Source organism: Lissotriton helveticus, chromosome 2_2 (assembly GCF_964261635.1).
Source record: "Lissotriton helveticus chromosome 2_2, aLisHel1.1, whole genome shotgun sequence".
Classification (NCBI taxonomy): Eukaryota; Metazoa; Chordata; class Amphibia; order Caudata; family Salamandridae; genus Lissotriton; species Lissotriton helveticus.
In genome coordinates this window covers 30251160-30272854 of record NC_136060.1, presented here as the reverse complement: position 1 = coordinate 30272854, position 21695 = coordinate 30251160, and the positions used below count along the sequence as shown (strand labels likewise).

At 41.6% G+C, this 21695-nt stretch overlaps 1 protein-coding gene across 2 annotated transcripts in view; it reads left to right on the top strand.

The window, feature by feature from the left end:
* The window catches only part of CENPU (centromere protein U), a 457607-nt gene that overhangs the window by 129601 nt on the left and 306311 nt on the right, over nt 1-21695 (top strand). For both annotated transcript variants that reach the window (XM_078678017.1, XM_078678018.1), the window contains one exon: nt 1591-1687. In XM_078678017.1, the coding sequence (XP_078534143.1) occupies nt 1591-1687 (97 nt within the window). The remainder of the gene's footprint in view (nt 1-1590; nt 1688-21695) is intronic.

Genomic DNA, 21695 nt, shown 5'->3' with positions numbered 1-21695 from the left:
TGTCTAGGCTTGACTACGCGAACGCATTATATGTAGGCATTCCTGCTTATCAACTTAGGAGACTACAGCTGATCCAAAATCAGGCTGCCCGTCTGATTTATCACCAGCCGAGAGACCAACATGTCCAACCGCTTCTTAAGGACCTTCACTGGCTTCCGGTCTCAGCCCGTTGCAAATTTAAGCTGGGCTGTATCATCTTTAAATCTCTCTCTGGTCAGGGCCCCGCTTTCATTTCTTCCCTGCTACATCATTACGTTCCCTCCCGCACCCTCCGGTCCTCCCACATGGCTCTTCTATCTATCCCCAGATTCAAGCGGAAGAAACACGGTGGTCTTAGGTTCTCCTTCCTAGCCCCGTCCTTTTGGAATTCCTTACCTCTCCCGCTTAGGTTAGCCTCTCCCTATTCTAGCTTCAGATCTTCCCTTAAAACTCATCTTTTCACTGAGGCCTATTATTAACTTCTGCTTTTCTGTTATGTTAGTTCTGTCTCTCTCTGCTCTCTCCGAACAGCGCCAAGAAACCTAATGGTGTTAGCGCGCTCAACAAATTAATTTAACATAACATAACATGGGCACTTTCCGTCTTTGAGGTCATCACATTTGTGTTAAAGATGTGTGCAACCATGAATCTGTGGTTGATAATTTGTACTGACATTGTTCTCTGGAATACCCTACCTCGCGGAGGTTTCTTCAGAATTTTCTTCATTGAACAACTGGTCAGACTTTTATTGCCATAAATTGGGTTAAGAATGTGTCCATCTACTTGGTTCGAGAGTCCTCCAAGCAATTGCCTCCTGGCCTCTTATTTCCCCCCCAAACTGACGCCCATTTGGGTAGCAGAGATCTTTGTGTCAACTGAGTTCTATGTTTATCCCTGTGTTACCTTCTTCAAATTCAGAAATTGTGGGACAGTTATTTCACAGGCTTCACAATGTGTTATAGGTTAGATAGTCATTGAGGTCACTGACTTTGCCGTGCGGGTTATTTTCCATTAGTGTTTTATATAGCGCAAACATGACCCGTTAGGTTATCAGAGCTCATTACAGCGATAGCAAGTTATTTACAAGATTCAGCAATAGCAAGGGGGTTTAATTAACCATGGGTCTAGTCTTAACCGGTATTGCTGTCCTTCTTTAAGCCCCATGGTTTCCCAAAATGTGCCACCAGTGCATTGTAATCTCCCATAATTGGTTCCACTTCTGGGAGTCGGTGAAGCACGCTTATGCTTTTGAATTCGGCTTCCCCTTCCCTCCCACTTTCCCAAAAGGATAACCATAGGTTTGGTGCTGTTTACTGATACTCAAAGCATGTACTTGGCAAATTGACAGCAGGTACTTTGCTTAACATGACCTCAAATTTGAAAAAAGGCGTGTTTTGTTATCAGTTAGTGTTTGACATAACTGCGACTCAAAGATTTTGATTTCCTCAGTCAGGATGAGAGCGAGATAAACTGGAAGCAATGGTTGTCACTTACTTTTGCCTTGATCATATTGTGGTTGACTTTGAGGAAGTAATTTGGAAGAAGTATTACAGAGTGTAAGCAATTCATGTTTTCCTTTGATTTGTTAATTGACACGGTTTTCCATTGTAGGAAAAATCTCGAAAACAATAAAGCGAATAATTATAAGGCAAAGAAATCAAAAAAGATTTCAGAAAAAGCAAATTTAAAGGAAACTACTGTAAGAAAGGTATGCACATTTCTACTGCAATAATACTAGATAAGTTAATTGTATGCTAATGTACAAAATGGAAATGTTTGTAAATGATGCACAAAAAAACAACAAAAAGATGTTTGAAAAAAAAAAAAGAAAGGTACGTACAAATTGAGCTTACAACGTTTAGCATGTCTTTGTTTAAGAACTTGTAACACCTTATTTTATAACCTGTTTCAGATATGGCATCATGGTGTATTTTGAAATGTTACATTTTAACAATTTAAAGCCGTTTTGCAGTTTGAACTTTGTATGTTATTTTTTTATTTATAAAGTTTTGTATAGCGAGAACGGGACCCTTACGGATATCAGAGCGCTTCACAATTTTGGGTAAGAGGGATACAGTATTGGGAAGCAAAATATTTGTTACATAATTATGCAAGATGAGTGCAAGACTCCTGTAGATATCGGAACTCTTCACACAAGGGTAGGGTGGATACAGTAATGCGTGAGGAATATTCGAGCATATATATGTACAATGCACGCTAACAATAATATTCCCAGGTATATAACCATGTCACAAGTCAATCAAGATGATCGGATAGAGGGCAGTAATGCAGTCTAGTAGCCAAGGCCTATTCGGCAGGAACTTGAGCATCACTTCTTTTTTGCTGGAAGTGTGGAGGTTATTGTTCGGATATCCGGAGGAAGGGAGTTCCAAATCTTTGGGGCCATGTAACTCAATCTCTTTTTGTGGTAATTGTACTTGCAATTCGTGATGCTCTGCAGCCCCATGATAGTTCTAGTTTTGGAGCCAGATAGATGGGGTCTTGAAATGAAGGGCGTTGTGCTCCATGCAGGCACTTTGTAACTGAAGTCTGGCCTCGTAGGGTAACCAGTTTAGGGATTTTAGGGCTGGGAATATGTGTTCTTTTTTTTTTTTGTCCCAGTAACCAGTCTAGCTGCGGCATTAAGGGAAGCCCTTAGTGGGGCTGGGCTCTGTTTGGGGAGAGCACATAGCGTGGAGCTACCATAGTCTAGTTTTGGGAACATTAGAGTTTGTATACATGAACACAGGCCTTAAGAAACATAGACAGTCATTCCTAGTTCACTGAAGTTCAGTTTCTAAATATTCATCCTTACTATTGGGTGTTGACCAGTCTAGTTTTTATGTTTTGTTTTATTTTACAGAGTGGGACTGCTGTGCCATCATTAATTGACAGCAGAACATTTTTACTCATGAAGGTCCTTTACAGATCTTTTTTTGTCTGTAAGAATCCTGAAGGATGATGCATATTCACTTCACTTCATTTATTTCATAAGCTGCATCGGCAGCGTAAAACGCTTTGAATATTTTCATTGTTTTACTTTTAACTTGCACTGCAATCTTCACACGTATTCACACTGCATGCACTTCTTAGCAAAGTGTCTATCAACCATCTGTACTTTCACTGAAAGCTGCTATCATGCAGAGGGCTGTTGTGTTTTCAGGTCTGCTTACTAGGTGAGCAGGGGTTGGCAGCAATCTTTACACACAAAGCATTTAATATTTCAGCATGGCTTAGGCTACTAAAACCCTCTCAGAACACAAATCTTCATTTATTTTAATAAAAACTGTCTTCTTTGTTGTTTATTTTCTTTGTGAGAGTATATTTACATTAAAAATCTACCCAACTGGATTCACAATCTAAAAACATGTATATAGAAAAATATACAAAGCAATAAAAAACAAAAATTAAAAAACAATCATGAACAGCAATTCAACATTTTATTGCAAGTAGAGCAAGAAGCAACGTGTTTTGGAGGTATCTACAGGTCCAACCTCCTTCTTCAGGCTTTACTACTGTTCTCTCCCAGCACTTATGTCATAGTTGGGACAGATAGGCTTTCTCCACAGGGAAATTATCTTCTCCTGACGCTGTTTTTCAAATTTCAAAATGCTATTCTGAAAAATGAGGGGACAAGTCTCCGCTCTAAAATGATCAATTGTAGAAATAATATATTTGATGTCACGGTATGTTACACCATCCTCAAGTTCCTAAATCGTACGTGGGGAAATCTCACATGTGGCAGTCGGAAAGCACGTTCGTCAGCCAACCAACAGTGATGTTCTTAAAGGTGCAATCACAGGCTATTATTTCTTGTTAAGAGCAGGTCAGTTTTGCTGCCGCATATCGATATATGTGAATATTTGTTTATCCAAAGTCGTTTTTCACTACCCCAAAAGTGGAGAGACCAATATTGGTCCCACCCCTCAGTATTCATGAGGAGGTGACCCTGAGGTCCATCAGCCTGCAGTTTGAAGTTTGCAGTTTTAAGGCTCCCTATAAATTAAGATGCACAGAAACTGTTGGCAAAACGTAAGATACAACAAAACGTTGGGGACAAAATGAACAGGCATTGGCAAGCCAATAGATCTCGCCTGCAAGAAAACTATTGGCCCTGTCATTGTTTTCAGCCATGCTTTACAGCTACTGTGCACCATGGCTAAAAAAAAAAAAAAGAAAATCGCTATGATGCGCCCAGCACTGGCTGCACAATAGTGCTTTATTTGTATTGCTGTCCGAGCGCGATGGTTGATGGGGTTCAACCTTGACAGCGAAGTTTGGGAGAAATAAAACGCTATGATGTCATAGGGCTTTTATTTATATTTGTTTTCTTTCATTTTGCTACATGGAAAATCTAAATCACATTTTGTGGCTGCACAGCGAGACAAGTTTTTTTTATAACAAGAGAATTCAACAAATCAACAAGACACACTTTTAACATCAGTTTTTTATTCCTCATAAAACACGTTTCTCAGTAACTGTTAGTGCATACAAAATAGAATACGTAACATACATTTTAAAGGCTCAACACAGATTACAGGGGCTAGTGTAATACAAACTTTCAAAACGGATGAACTCCATTGATTTTAGGACATTGTGCTTGGCAGAGGATACTTCATTCACGCAGCCAGGACAGAAGTAAAACCAGTGTAGAGGTTTGATAAGAAAAGAAAGTCTATAATTTTCACAGCCCTGAAGAACTCATGGGGAACTCCCCTGGCGACAAAACACGTGTTCGCTGGGCATATGAAGTATTGAAAATTAAAGACAAAGACCAAGATTTTTTTCTTCCTGTTGTATTTGCTTTCTGAATATATTGTATAATATTGCGTGTGCTTAGGTCTGGTGCAATATTTGCAAGCCCCTGGGGTCTGGATTTAGAAGGGTTTAGGGTGATTCCCCTTCCCTTGAGCACCTCACTTGAATTGATTTAAAAAAAATTACTTTTAAGTTTATTTTGAGCGTCACATGTTCACCTAGAGATTATTCACCCCAATTTCTGTTTATTCATTTAAATTAGTACACAGCCCACATATACATTTATGAATAAACTTACCCCAGCCGTGTTTGCATTTTTCTGTGGAAATATTTGGCCGCAGTTTTATTACATACATGGTCTCTGTGTTACATCATGGAGCTTGTAATTCACTGTGGTTAGTCATAATTTAAGATGACAAGGCCATAAATCATTATTACAGTGTCATACTCATTCTGAGGGATGTGTCCCCCTCCATGGGGGGGTCAAAAAGTTACTTGGACATTACCAAGTCCTCATTGGCCCGGTGTCTTCGTGCCAACCTTGGTGTGCTTGTCTTCCCCTGAAAGGTAGGGGAGGTGGCGTTGCTTTGCCGCTAAGGCAGCTTAAACTGCTAATTTGCCAGCCCCGGGCAGCTTTTATTGCTCCGGTTTCTGATTACCCCTTCAGCGGCAGCCTCCACCTTAACTCTCGCTCTTGGCCCACTTGAGTTGGTACACATCCCACATATACAATTATGAATAAGCTTACTCCAGCCGTGTTTGCATGTTTCTGTGGGAATACTTGACCGCAATTTTATTGCATGCATGGTCTGTACGTTACATCATTGACCCCGTAAATCATAGTGGTCACTCATATTTCAAGTTGACAAGACAACAAAACATTATTACATTGTCATAACTCATTCTGAGTGTCACAGATCACTCTGACCGAATCATAAATCATAATTACGAGGCAGATCATGAATCCCAGTTGACAGGTTATACATCATCTCTGCCATACATAAATCATTTCGACAGGATCATAAAACCTCGCTGCGTGCCAGGTCATAAATCATTACCGGTTGACAGGTCCTAAATCATCTCTGCCATATCAATCAAATCATTGTCATTTGCTTGTCATAATTCTGGCGCCTTTTGTTGTTGAGGCCATCCTCCATGCTGCTTTTTGGGGTCATAAATTTATGTTGGTCTTCTGTTGGTTGTTTCACTGATCTTGAGGGGGGTGAGCTCAAATCGTTACCTTTTCTGTCTATTTTGTGCCCTGCCACCTGGCGGGCCTGGGCTGCGAGCACCATGCTCCTCTTACTCCCTGTCGGCCTATTTACCCTGCAGCCAGGCATCCCAAGTTAAGTGGCCTTTCTGCGGCATTCCACCGTCTTCTGTACCTCCTTTACCAACCTACGCTCCCCTTTTACTGCCAAACTGCCTGTGGGGCTTAAGTTACTAAGTGGCTCCCCCTTTCATCTTTTGGGGTTTGCTCCTTCTTCCTCTTTTCAGTGCAGCCTGCGACTAACCCATCCCGCTCTCACCTGTACATCTCAGTGTCCCGGCTATTAGGCCTCCCATGGATCACTGTTTTATCAATATATTCCCTTCTCACGGCCTACCAGCTGCTTTCATGCTTTCATTAGGCCGTTAAAGGTGCTGTCTCTGCCACGCTCTCCTTGTGTTTGCTTTATATTCACCCTAAGTTGACAGGGTACGCCCAGACCTTGGTCCCTTGCTCTCTTTGCCAGTGAACTAAAGAACAATAATGGGTTCAACCCAGATCTGTGACTGGGAGTGAGTGTCTGAAAAGTGTCAGTGCTCCGTCCATCATCTCCTTGTGTTGCTCTGTCTCCGTCGCGCTGGCGGTGTTCGCCCGACTGTTGACCTTCTCTTGTGATACCGTACTTGTATATTCAGCCCAGATTAACTTGTGCTTTTGGGCATCCGCCTCAGATGCTCTAATCGTCCGCCAAACCATGGTTCTGGTTGCTCTTACCCCTCCAGGATCCTTGGGGCTAGGGTACCTTGTCCCAACCTCAATAAAGACTGTTGTATCATGTCTGGTGACTGGTACTTGCTCAGCAACAGGCCCTTGCGTGCCTGGCTAAGCTGCCTAACCAAGGGCCCGAGGCTCATTGTAACCACAGCTGTCAGCATGGAGGAGTACATCCCCTCTGATTGAAGAGCAAGCAACCCTTCCTTTGGTCCCCCCCCAGTGCCATACCTCTGACTAGAGGGAGGAGGTATCCAATGGTAGTTGTCTTTGTCAGGTGTGTGGAGACCCTGATACTCAGTCTTCTTGTTGCCTCTCACAAGCTGAGTCCTACAGGCCAGCTAGCTGCTCCATTGTAATGGTGACCAAAGGCCAAAACATGTCTACTCCAAACCCTTACGCCCTCGTATTGCTGGCTCACTGGCTGCCTGGCCTGCTTTGGATTTTAAGCACAGCGGGAAGGTTGTATCATGCAAGTCAAACTGCTACATTTACAGGTACTGCAAAGGAGAAAGAATGGAATAGCCGCCAGCTCAAATGAAAGAAAGCGGTGAACAGAGACACAGTACCCAGCATGAAACACAAAAAAACGCATCCAAGCCGCTAATCGGCACCCCCTTGCAGGAAGGCAGACCCACATTGCCAGAAAGAATTACAAACTTCTAAGTGGTGACTGGTTGGGGGTTCATTTAAACGCCGAGCTCTTGGCAGACCTGCTGTATATTGGAACAGAGTAAAGTCAATAAATAAATCAAGCAATGGCGCTGAAAGGACGCCGGCAACAATGCAGGACAGAGGGAACGGAAGCGACGAGGCAACAAAGCAAGAACAAAGACCACGCACAACCTGCAACAAAAAAAGTACTTCCATGTGAGCTTGAGAAGTGGAAGGACACAATTAAAGTCATTACTTAGTACATGCTCGAAGCTCCATCGAAAGTTCGAACACACAAGGGAGGAAGTGATGTCTGCGCTCACTGAGCAGTGAGGAGTAGGGGACTTAGAATGAGAAAGAAGCCAACCAATGGCAAGTAAAGTACGAGCTAAAAGCCCCTTTTTAGAGTTAAAAAGAACAGTAGTCCTCGCAGGCTCCATTTCTACAGTAAGACCTAAAAAGTGGTAAAATGGCAGTGTTAGCTTTTTTGTCCATACACTGCCAATTGAAGAAACCATTTTAATGTGAGTGTGATTATCATAAATATTATTGCCACATTTCTTCCACTGAAGTCTCTCTTGCTGGCTTCCTGCTCTAGTAACTGCAGGGTAGCCTTGTAAATCTCAACCTTGTATCCACACATTTGTGTTTTGTTTCATCCCTCACTCCCAGTATGTTGAACTTTAAGAATAGAAGCAGAAAAACTATTTCAGTTCTCTTGACTGATTGATTAAATGTGTTTTACTCTAGAGGGCAGATCATATATTTTGTTTGAAAATGTAGTATTTAAATTGGTAACGCGATTGTAATTTATAGCTGAATTCTCTACTGTTCCTAATTATTTTGGTATAATAATAATTAATTTCAATGATTCAACTTGTAAGTTTTTTTAAACTTAAAAGCAATGCAACCAGTACCTTTAGTTTTGTCATTTTTGGATATTGTAATTCCCCAAAAATAAGGTTTTACTATTGGCTATTCACCTACCAGAAAGCCATTAGCAAAATATCCCAAATTAACACTCCACAACAGGCTACTTTAGATACAGAATTATAGATGGGTAACATTGAAATACTGGGATGTTTTTCACTGAGGGGTTCTGAGTGACATCAAATAGATAGCAGGAGCTGTCTATGACGTCACTCAGAATCCCAAGGAGAAAAACATCCCTGTAATTCACATTTTACCAATCTATAATTTTCTATTCTGTTTGCCCTGCCCCTCAAAAATCAGCCTATGCTTTTAACTGCTAAGCAGGGATAGACCAGTAATGGGGGAGTCGTACGTAACATATCCTCTCGCCCCTGACTCAAATATGAAAATGATTTATTTTACCTGCTATCCTTAACCAACCCCATCACCCTCTCTGCCCTTTTCCTCTCTGCTGCAGCTGTTCCTTTTGCTTTTTGCAGAAACAGACTAGCAGCGCTGCTGCAGTGAGTTACCAGATTTGGAAAATGGTGTGAAACATAGAGGCTTCCCATAGAAGCCATGCCAAGCAAAATGCATATAAAAGGCTTATAATATCTGCATAGGTTTACAACATCCTGTGATAAGCTGCGTTATCGTCAAGAAATTGGAAAATGCACCAGAACTGGCCCTTAAAGCCCAATGACTTCCGTCTGATACTTGGGTATCTCCATTTTGAATGGTTAAGTGCTGTGGTAATTGAAATGACCATTTGTTTCTTATTTATTAATTTATTTTATGTATTAGTTTAATGGATGTTTTGTAATGCTCGAACTTGACATCTCTTGGTGTTCACAGCCACTTGGGAGCACCTTTAGGAGAGCGTAGAGGGGGTGTGTGACTACTGTTTATGCTTTAAGGGAAGAGACGTGGTCAGGGCAGTGATGACACCCGGCATCCTGAACTGATACACCAATTGCCATATAGTAAGGAATGGTTGGGCAGGGGTGCATGGATGTTGATGATTCATACTCAATCTTGTGGCTGGCACACTGGGCTGTGCAGTCTGATCCCTTCATGGAGGATAAGGCTGTCCTTCGATGATCTTATTGACTGATAATTTGCCTAAAAGGTAGGTTTTAATTTTTTCCCTAAAAAGTTAATGATCTTGTTACACTCTGAGTATTCATTTTTTTTTGTTTTTATATTTTTTTTGTTGATTTTGCCCCCAGTTTTACAAAAATAAACCAACAGGCATACTGAACAGCTAAAGAAAATAGAAGAGCCAGAGACAAACGAAATAAAACAGACAATGATGAGTCAAATCAAAGCAAGCACATGAGAAAGAATAATACATTACATTTGAAAAGAAACTTTTTCTACACAAAACCAACCCCGGTTACCCCTAAATCCATTCAGTAATATCGGACCAAATCTTAGCACCCATTGCACTCTTTCTCCTCCCCTTGATCTTGTATATTGCTAATTCTAAATTATACATGGCTAATAATCTCGATCGCCAGCACAAAATTGTCGGCGGGTCAGGGCTGATCCAATCCTTCGTAATACAAGCCTGTAACACTGGCATACAGATAAACACAAAAGATACCATTGTACTTGATCTTGTCTGTGCATGAGTATCCCTGCTCACCCCAATCAGTACCAATTCCCCTGTAATACAAACAGGAGATCCAAAAAATGTTCCTAAAAATTGCTCAATTGAGCCGATTAACTCCCCTAATTTGGGACATTTAAAAAAAACATATGGACAGCATCCGCAGCATATAGACCACATCTATTACATTTGGTCCCAGCAGATGACCCCCATTTTCAGATCTTACTTGGGGTATAATACAGATCATGTATAACCATATAATGCTGAGATCTCATCCTCCCAGTCATCAAAACTAGATTCGAGAGCCTTAGTGATTCCATGACATCGTCATCTTGCCCCAGCTTTGTTACCCATTTTCCTTGACAAACTTTTACATCATCTGGGAATGTCTCTATCAATTGAGCATAAGATTGACCAATGCGCGTTTTTTTCATCATGCATTAAATAAGCGGGATCTTACCCAGTTGATATGCAGAACCAATCCCTAATTTATTAAAAAAGCTCAGAATTTGAAGATATTTGAAAAATTCATGTTTGGCCAAACCAAATTTTGCTTGCAGATCTACAAATGCTGCCAACTATCCATCATCACATAGATCCCCTAAATAGTGAATTCCTTTTAAGCGCCATCTATTTGATACTTGATCCTGGAAAATTATTGGGAGTAACCCCGGGGTGGAGAATGGAGTATATGCATTCAATTTAAAAATCCCTAATTGCCGTTTAACCTGTTTCCAAACTGCATATGCAGCTTTAAGAATTTAAAATGTTGTTTTCTTAAAATGACTGGGTTCAATTATTTTAACCAGACACTCCTTGGCCTCATCCCTTAACCCTAATTCGTAAATTGATGGGCAATGACATGGTAACATGAATTGCAGGACCGCTGCCCAGTAATATAGCATAAAATGTGGTATACCCCAGCCACCACGATCTTTTGGCAGCACCATCTTCTTATAAGCCATTCTTTGCCGACTATATCCCCACAAAAATCTAGAACTTATCCTCTCTAATCTCCTGAAGCATAAAACAGGGAATTCTAGTGGGATGGTTCTAAACATGTATAAAAACTTAGGTAATACCATCATTTTTAATCCGTTTGACCTGCCCTACAATGATAAGTGTAGGTGATTCAATCTCTCCAATGTTGAATTCACCTCAGTAAGCACAGGATTCATGTTTGACTCTGGAATTTTACTAACGGGCAGTGAGATTTCAATTCCCTGATAAGTAACTTCTGGGACAGTAATTATATTTTCAGGCGGTTCCCCACCGATGTTTTAGAGATATTTAATTTGTACCCGGAAAAACGCCCAAACTGAGATGCTAGTTTTTCTATAGTTGGGATTGCGGTAGCAATATCCCTAGTAACATCATCGGCATATGCCAATGCTCTATAATCTATATGCCATAGTTGGACAGGTACTATACCTTCCGCCTGGTTTAACTTATTTAAAAAAAATCTATGTATAATGCAAATAATAAAGGTGAGCACGGACATCCCTGCCGTGTTCATAGACCAATTGTAAACAGGTCAGAGCTTGGCCAGAAATTCGAATGTAAGCTTTCGGAGTCATATATAATGTCTTCAGAGATTGACGAATCATAGGGCCAAATCTCTTCAATCTTAAAACCTCCCACATATAGGGCCAGGAAACCCTGTTGAATGCCTTCTCGGCATCCAACAGGGTTACCCCCATTGTGGTATTGGTTGTTTGTGCCCAATCCACAAATTATATCACACGCCTTACATGATCTGCTGTATCCTGACCAGGGATAAACCCATGTTGAAATTTTGAAACCAAATCGGAAAAAACTCCAGCTAGATGCGTTGCTATGATCTTAGAGTAGATTTTGCTTTCGGAGTTTATTAATGAGATAGGTCTGTATGATGACGGTAATACCTCGGAGTTCTCCTTTTTAAAAAAAAATAATAATAATAGTCTTATGCCAGGACAATGGTGCAATCCCCATTTGTGCGGCCTGAAATAAGGACCTAAGTTTGGCTTTCAATGCATGCCGAAAGGTCCTATAAAATTCAAGCGGGATGCCATCTGGTCCCACAGCCTTACCGGCAGCCAATGATGTTATTGCTGCTTCGACTTCCTCCCACGTAATTTCGCAATCCAATTCTTCCATTTGTTCATATGACAACCTTGTGATTTCAAGATCAGCACTGAACTCAGCCAGTTTCCCTTCCACCCCAGTAATATTGTCATCTGTATATAACTGATTATAACATTTGCGAAATACCGCCAGCACATTCGGAGGATTTATCACAAATATGCCCCTGATCATCCTGTATCTTGCTTATCTAATTGGCAACTTTCTTCTGATGTAGCCTTTTAGCCAATATTCGCCCAGAATTTTCCCCGACCTCTTACACTTCAGACCGTTATACTTCAATTTTCGCTGCGGGTTGCATAGCAAATGCTGATATAATTTCATTTTTTTGACAACTATGTCCTTTAAAATTAACTCAGTATCTTGACCTGTCATAATTGCCACCATAAGCTCATTTTCTTGAAGCCGTAATTTATTCATCTCATCCAACACTTCACCCCGTAATCTTCGCTGTTTGTTGATAGAATGGCTTCGAGTTTCTCCGCGGACTCCTGCCTTAAATGCGTCCCATACCATAGGACCTGGCGCAGACCCCCGATTGTTGTTAAGAAATTCTACTATCCATTTACACATTTGTTCACAATATAACGGGTCAACCAATAGCTTTCATTCAAAGGTCCAAGCCCTTTATGCCACCTTATGACTAATATCTAATTCTAGCACAATAGGGTTATGATCTGATATTATCTTTGGCCGGATACCAACTCTGGCCTTACTGGCTTGCTCTGCTGTTACAAAGAAATAATCCAAAAGCAGACCCTTTTTATGAGGCGAAGAGTAAAAGGTGATCCCCGAGGCTCCCTTTCCTTGCATACACCATTCATACACCAACCCAAATTCTTTAAAGATCCCTCTTGTTGCTTTAAAAACCTTACTTTTCATTCCTTCATAAGGGTATTCACTTGTTATATCAAAGCCACCCGCCAAATGAAGATTAAAGTCCCCACAAAGAATTAATGGAGATGGCCAAGTGGCTAACTCGATACTCAAGCCATTAATCATATCTGAATCATCCAAATTGGGACCATCAATTGAACAAATCGTCATGCGCTCTCCCTCGATCCATAATCACCCATCGCCCACACAGATCTTCTTTAATGCGTTTGCAATCCCCCCCAAAATCTTTTCAAAATTGCACCTCCTCTTGTCGTTGAACCTTGCAGAGTACAGCCCAGAAGCTCCATGCCCAGATCCTTTAACCACTTTCTGTTATTCCATGCAATATGGGTCTCTTGTACACAGAGCAGGTCCACCCTCATTAGATTAAGAATCTGGGCCATAATCCCCCTTTTTTTCTATCGTTCAAACCACAAATGTTCCAAGAACATATGGACATTTTACCCATCATCATAAAAATATTCTACAAACATGCCTCGCTTGCTATGACCACAATCTAAATTAGATCCCAATAATAGTATGTTCAAAAGATTGAATATGCAAGGTTTATTCACTAGACATTTGTTGCTACCGCTATGCCAGGACACATTGGTACTTCTTCTTGTGTCACCACCCCCACCACCCATCCCCCCCCTTACCCACCCAGTAAACCCCCCCCCCCTCACCCCCACCCAAATGAGGCATAGGGACTGAATAGTCCCTGTTGGTGATGGAGAGAAAGGGTGCGTGCCTTCCACTAGCCCCCCTATCCCCCTAGCTTAAAGAAAAAGATAAATAAAGCATAAAGATTAACTGTGCAACAGCCTTCCTACTATATAGTACCCAAAAAATCCCTTGCAGCTATCTCAGAGATAAAAAATTACGTTTTATCTTTATAAACTATTTTAAGCTTAGACAGATTTAATAGATAGGCCTGTGCACCCTTTGCTTGGAATAAAGGAATCAGTTGACACAGATGCCATCTCTGCTGAACTGTGGCCTGGCAGAAGTCTGGTCGCACAAAAAATTCACAGCCCTTCCCCCTTCTCTTACGATCCGGCCTAGCTAGGTCATTCAAAGACTCCCGGAGCAAAAAATTATTCAAACATATCAGTATAGCCCTAGGATTATTATTTACCCCTCTGTTCCCACCCCGCACATGGAACAGAAATCTGTGGACTCTCTGCAGCTCGAATTCCCACTTCCATTGAGTCAGTTCCGCGAAGGCTTCTACAAATAAATCAATATTAAATTGTCGAATGTCTTTGCCTTCCATCCCTTCCGGGATACCAAGTACCCGCAAATTGTTCTTCCTAGAACGATTCTCTACATCGATGAGCTTCCAATTTATATAATCACGCAATGAATGAAGGGAAGTCACATCCACTTTCTGCTACACAATCTCATCCTCAATTATGGAAATTCTTGCCTCCGCTTCCCCGATCCTAGAAGACATCTCTGTACAGGACTTAATGACCCGGCACACCGTATTCTGAAGTTTGCGGACTGCACCTTGTGTTCGTAAACCCTCTGCTTTTGTCTCCTCCCGATGTGTCGTTATAGCTTGATATATAGAGACTAAGGTAATCTCCTTCTCCATCGCATTACCAGAGTCATTAATTTCTTAAAATGCACTGGTGCCACCTCCTTGACCATCATTCGGCCCACCAGATTGCAGTGAGGATGAATAGTTAAGCGATGGAGATCCTATATTTTCAGCACCGCTCATAGAAAAGGGTTTTGGGATTTCCTTTACCTTCCGCACTGTTCCTTTTTCCCCACATGCTATCATACTGCTTTCATCATCATCTAGCGTGACTGAGCTATTTAAGCTTCTATCGTCTGCCCATTCCCCATCGACACTTTCGTTCTCCGAGGCATTTGATAGATCTGACATTGAATAAAATGTTCCGCCGAAGTCCCCCGAGTCAAGATCTTTTGTCAAATCACGACCCGGTAATCCACTGCTGTCCCCAGCCTTCAGTTGTATTTCACCAAGACTCCCGCCAGCCGTTGCTTGGAGCGGAGCCCTCTGAAAATCTGTACCAGCCGCCGTAGCCCCCATTTCTAATACATTATCCGTATCCAAGACCAAATCAGCATTTGAATTCTCAGCCTCAGTATTCACCGTTGCCCCCACAACCACCACTTGCTGTGTTAACAATCGGGGTGACTTATGATGTATGGCGGACGCAGACGTATCCATTAATGGTGCAGGCATATCTGCAACTTTATTGGCTGACGGAGAGCTTGTCCCCTCGTCTGCCAAAGCAGAATCATTAATCCTACCTTTTGTTTGCTGCTATTTTTTGAAGATCCCAGGGACTTTCAATTGCACACCAGCGCTTTCAGCTATGTTTTCAGCCAGTCGAGTGGACCCCGGAGAAGGAGCAACCATCTAATGAAGATTCACGGCAGTCTCGCTACCTGCTAGAGCCGTAGCTAGCACAGGGACCGTCGGTATAGCGGTAACCGCCGCCCGTGTCTTGGGGCCTTTGACATTGGCAATAGCGGTGGCGTTCTTTGGTGCCATTACCGGCAACGCGCTCCAGCCCGGGTTCTTTTTAGGATTTCTCTCCCTGGACCACAGCCGCGGTTCCGGCCGCAATTCGCTCCTGGCCCCGAGAGTTAGACATTCCACAGCTTGTTAAGGACCTCCTTTAGAATGCAGAACGCGGCACTCGCCAGAGCCGCCTCCGAAAAAAATGCAGCAGGAGCCAGAGCATTGCACGATAGCAGTGGCAGCTTTCAGCAGGTACACATTGCTCCAATTTACTTTACTTCGGAAGCCGCCAGGGGGGTTGTAGGGGGGAGTTAAAGGGGGAAGGTCAGCGCAGCTTGACTCACTCGGAAACTGGCGTGTCCGCCATCTTGCCTCCCACCGCTGAGTACTAATTCAAGTCTTATCCAGAGCATCTCCCCAAGACCCTCTGGGGTCATTTTACCTAGGCCTCTCCTGCAGAGCTTCCTATGCAAAATAGACTATTTTGAACTTTCTTCGATTTAAAAAATTTTTTTTTTTTATTTCATCTGCTCAGGGTGAGACACATTCTGACTGCATTTTGTTTGTTGGCCAAAATTATGTAATGAATTTCCTATGATCTAAGCATGATGGGACCAATGATCCATAAGCCTTCTGCCTTGACTGAATTAAATCGCCTCTCAAACCAAGCTCAGTCAGAAGTGATATTTGTTCACTGTTGTACATGTATGAGCTGGTTAAAACTATCCTCTATTTCTTGAAACTGAAACATATTTTGTTTCATCGTTCAAAGAGCCATTTCATTATATTGCTTTCTCCTAGGATCTACACAAATAAGAGCACACTTAAGGGGTTCATTCTGGCACAGCTGTGGTTTACTCTGTGTGGCAAGTGTGGCTGATAGACATATGAATTTCTGCATTTGTCCACCAAACTAGGAGGACAGTTAATTCTGGTTCTACAGGAAGCAAGTCACATGGTCTTGCTGGACAGGACCAGTGAAGGGTTACGACAACAGTTCTGTGCGCTTCACCTGCATAATAAATGCCTTCGTTTTTGGAAAGAAAATCAAAATGTCAGAGGTCTTGGACTTGACAACCAATAGCAAGAGCCGAATTGTATAAGTATTTGTGGTCAGATTACATGAGGGGTGGCCATCATTCACAGCTGGCTGCTCTTGAGCTGAAGCAGTGTCTCAAATTTCGTATTCATGTCTGAACTGGGGTGGTGGAGTGAGCTAAAGAATGATGATGGATTAAACCCAGATCAGTTGAATAGGGGTGAGTGTTTGATTTGCTCAATGCTCTGTCCATCATCCCCTTTGGTATCGCTTTGTTCGCCCTAAATTGGCAGGGTATGCCCAGACGTGGGTCCCTTGCTCACTTTGCCACTGGATTCAAGCTAGCCTGGCTGATGACGGCTGATTAGCCAGAAACCAGTCCCAGGATGCTTGTTTCCGGTCCAGGGAAGACATGGCTTGGCAGTTCGGGCTGGACTGTTCCCATGAGGCACAGGGTCAGACTGATTTGGATATGGCCATGTCTGAACTGGGGTGGTGGAGTGAGCTGAAGTATGATGATGGATTAAACCCAGTTCAGTTGACTGGGGGTGAGTGTTTGATTTGCTGAAATGCTCTGTCCATCATCCCCTTTGGTATCGCTTTGTTCGCTTCAAATTTGCGTTGGGCAAACTATTTAAGGAACTGTCTGACTCTTTAGTCTTTCCATTAATGAACTTGATTAAATCAAATGTACATCCCATTCCAGTCAATCTATCAAAATTGCTTAATCTAGAACAGTGTAGCTTTTTCAGAGTTCTTCCCTGCATAGTCAGTTCAACTTTACAGGAACATCCAGGGCCGGAACTCTACCTTATACAGCAGTCCCTAGCTGTGCAGACCAGTTTCCTCTGCACCTGGTAGCACATTAGACATGCAGACCAAAACTCACTTTAAGAACTGGTGTGGCATGAGTTTCCACGTTCTGCTATACCTCTAAACCCGCAAAAACATATTTACTCAACCCTGTAAAGGAAAGTTTAGCTCAGGGGAGCGCAAGGCAAATTGGCTTGACTGATGCTGCTTTTTAAAAGATGTATTGACAAACCAGGTATTAAATAATTGGAGGCTGAGCCGAAAACATTTTCTGACAAGATATATGAGATTCTGCATGCAGAACAAGCTACAAAAGCGTTGTTCGAACTCGTTACCATTAACTTATAAATTAAACTACTTGAGATTTAAGATTTGGTCTTTTTCTTTTATCAGAACAGCTACACTCCTGGAAAGATCGAAACCACATGGAAAGCTGTAGATTCTGCCCAGATAGGAAAATGTAAATAACACACAATCTCTGCTGTTGCCCATTCTTTTGGCATAAAACAAAAAGTAGTTAATACCATCATCAGTCAGGCTGGGCATTCCCAACTGTATCTTTGCTAAATGTACTTATTTCAGCTGTAGTGACACAACTCATGAATGGAATTGGTAAATTTATATCCGCTATAGAGAAGCTAATGGGCTAACAATATGTGTCGAATCCTAGCCACTTTATCTTGTGCATGATGGTTTTGCCAAGAATAATGTAGTCTTGCTGCTGAAACAGTCAGCTTGTGATTAACATTTGTATTTTCTGTATTGAGTGCTGGATCCGCTGTATGGGGTCATCTGAACAAAAGTTACTGTTTGCGATTTCCAAATAGCGAATTGATAGATATTGCAATTTGGAAATTGCATGAGATGTACGATGTACATCAAATTCGCAATCACAATTAGGAAATTTCCTTTTTGGAATCGAACGAATTTTATTTCCAAATAGGAAATTGTAATTAAAAAAGTTGCATTATGGGTGCAGCTAGATGAAGTAAGATCCAGGAAGTTTAGAAATACAGGTTGTGCCCAAATCTCAGAAGCCTAGGAGGATGCTGGAATGAAGGTGTGTTCTTGTGTAACTACTACCAGCAACATTTGCATCTCCCTACAACACCATGTCTACGGATTAAGGACCTTGGCATCAGGAACCTGAAAGTGATATTTTCTGATAAGAAGCTGGAGCTGTTGACTGAGGAATGTGTGGCTGTTTGGCAAATGCTCCTTGTCTGTAACTGAGGCCCAGAAAACCAAAATTTGCAGCAGCATCCTGGAGAAAGTGAACTGTCTTGGAGTCCCCCAGAGGACTATACTTGAAATAAGAAAACGCTGGTATGACCTAAGATCACAGTCTCAAGAGAAGGTGGCCAGCAGGATGGCTGATGCTCGTGGTACAGGTGGTCCCTCCAAATATCCTCCTCCTAATTCAATGGAATCACTGAAAATGTGATGGGAGTGTCAGACATTGACACATCCAATCCTACAGGCTCCAGCCAAAGTAAATTATGTTCTTGTATAAATAATTCTATAACATATTGTTTGCTAGTCTTCAAGTACTGCATATTAGCTACAAAAACTCAATTTAGATGCTTGCTGTAATATGGCAATGCATTATGGAAGTTGTAGTACAACTAAGTTATATGATGTACTGTGTGTCGATGTATAAACTACACATATCTATAATTGTTAGGTCAAAAACACATAAATCACATTATCAACAATATGACCCAAACTAAGTAACAATTTATTTACAATAACTATATACATGCATTCCCAAAGATCATACCCAGGACATGTCTGAAACCATTGTGGCTGATGAAGCAACTGACACACTAGTGGAAATTGAGGACAGCACAATTGCTACTCCTACGCCCATAACTCAAACTCCAACTACTAGGAGAGCTAACGTGGCACCACTACCAGACTCTGAGGAAGGTGATGAGGAGCAAACACAAAGCAAGAACACAACTTCTTCTGTGCGCAGGACACATCGATAATGTAGAGACCAACAACAAACTGTTCACAATGATGGTGTCTGTGATGACATGTCAGACAGTTCACAATTGTTTGGTGGCCTTAACAAATCAATCGTCATAGTACAGCACCTGCAAGCCAAAACAGATAAAAACAGTGAATAGGTTTCTGCCAAGCATGTCGCGTTCAATGCTGCAATTGCAGAAAGGTCAAGAGTGTTGGATTGCTGCCTTGGAGCAGGAGCTGCATTTACAAAGCCAACTGCAGTACATGGCATGCTATGAGGCATTTACAAAATTAATACATCGATTGTCATTAGCCTCCACCACTCTTGCCAGCAAAAGCTATGAACATCCAAAAGGACATGGGGCACTGCTGCCAAGATGTAGCACGCAGGATGGTCCAAGTGACCTCAGCTCTGGAGAGTATTCCGACAGATAACCGGTCAGTCTCCAACATATTGACTCCACATGAAAGCAAAGTAGGCTCTAGCCTCAGTGGCATATCTGTGCCAGATGGATGCTGTGCAAGGCAAACACGCTGACTCCTATCTGGCACAGAAATATCCCCAACTTCACAGCCAAGTACTGATGAGAAGGCGAACATCAGGGGTTGTAAAAAGTAACTTTTGTATGTACGATGCAAAATTGTTGTGTTTGTGTTCGCAGACTTTGTTGCTTTGTTTAAACAATGACATCCTATAAGGATACTGTTGTTGAGATACAGTTACAATGCATTATTGCAACCTGAATAAAAGGTTATCTTTCAGTAATGTAAAAATATTACCTTCATGTGTTTTGACTATTTCTTAGATGTGGTAATCATTCTATTATTACATTTACAATTATTTTTGTGTTCTCTGTGCGTCTTACTCGACCCTCTGCTGCATGTGTCCCCTCTTGCTGGTTCTCTAGTGCTGATAGTTTGGCATCTGAGTCTGATTCTGCCTCTCTGTTGACAATGTGAAGACCCTTCCTCATGGCTATGTTGTGAAGAATAGCACATGTGGCTATTATTTTGCTACAGGCCTCGGTTATATAGACTAGTGCTCCACCAGTCTTATGTAGGCATCTGAAACGTGTTTTAAGTATTCCAAAAGTCAGTTCAATTATTGTTTGTGTTTTTCTATGTGCCTTGTTGTACTGCCTTTCACTTTTTGTTTTTGGAGTCACGTATGGTGTCAGTATCCAAGGGTGAAAAGCTTATGCACTGCACTGTCTCCTTAAATAGTATGACAAGGAGAAACTACTAGATTATTTTGCAAACGTACTATTGAACACTGTAAGAATTGAGTTTGTATTCCTTTCACTCAGTAAAAGACCATCGCCAAATACACTCAAGGTCAGTTATTATGCATGAGCCATCACACACATAACCTGAACATGGAGTGAATGGGTGCTTTTACTGTTTCTATAAATTAATTCATTTACGAGAGGATTATGTATGTCAAAGTGTGCCATCAACACAACCAATAACGTTAAGAAAATGTGCTACCCGATAAAACATTCATTTTGTATGTTGTATATCTTGAAGAGAAAAAAAAAATATTGGTTCAGATTTGCCAACCATGATGTCCAAAAACCTATGAAAAAACCTAGAACATGCCCTTTGTGATACTCCCCTCTGCAAGTGCTATAACTTCCTGGTAACTGCCACAAGTTAAAAGATGCAGACAACACACTATCTGCACATATGGTGGAATTGCATTGCTTCTAACTGTTGGTTTTTTGGTGAGGATGTACCTCAGCAATTAAATCCAAAATTACCTTCCTACTTAGTCTACACTTCTCATAAATCGCCTCCTCAGTCTGTTCATGCATGTGCCCCTCACCCTAAATATCCTCTCTTGTCTCCTTCTCCTTCTCTGCCTGCCAGCCAAAATCCTCAACCTCACTCACCAAGACATACAGAGCCGCCATTCTGAAAGAGCCAGATGCATCTTGAGTGACTTTTTATTCTTTGTACCTGGTTATCTCCTGATGTACATTGATGGTATTTGCATTTCCTAAATGACTGTTTTGTGACTAATCACAACTAGGAAATCCTTTGTACATAGTGTTAGTGATTCGCTATTGGCAATACCACTGTAAAATGCAAAAATGCCTTTCGTACTGACCAAATACCATTTTACATTTCCTAACAACCTGAAATAGGAAATTGCACTGTTAGGAAATGCAAAATGGCTTTGTATTTAGGGCACATAGTGCTTTATTCATGACAACTTATTATGACTTCATTGTGAACGCTTTTGTAGTGAAAGGAAGGATTGTATTAGATTTTATTCCGATGTTCTATTAGAGATTTATGGATTATTTTCAATAAATATTATTCTGGGTGCGAGTTTAAACAGCAATTCATTGGTTTCCAATATAGACAATTTCTTGCTTTCTAGTCCCTGTTTTTAGGTCTCGCCTGTCGATGCGCATGCGCATCGAGCTTGCGAGCCTATTGCGGCTTAACCACGCTTTAACTAACA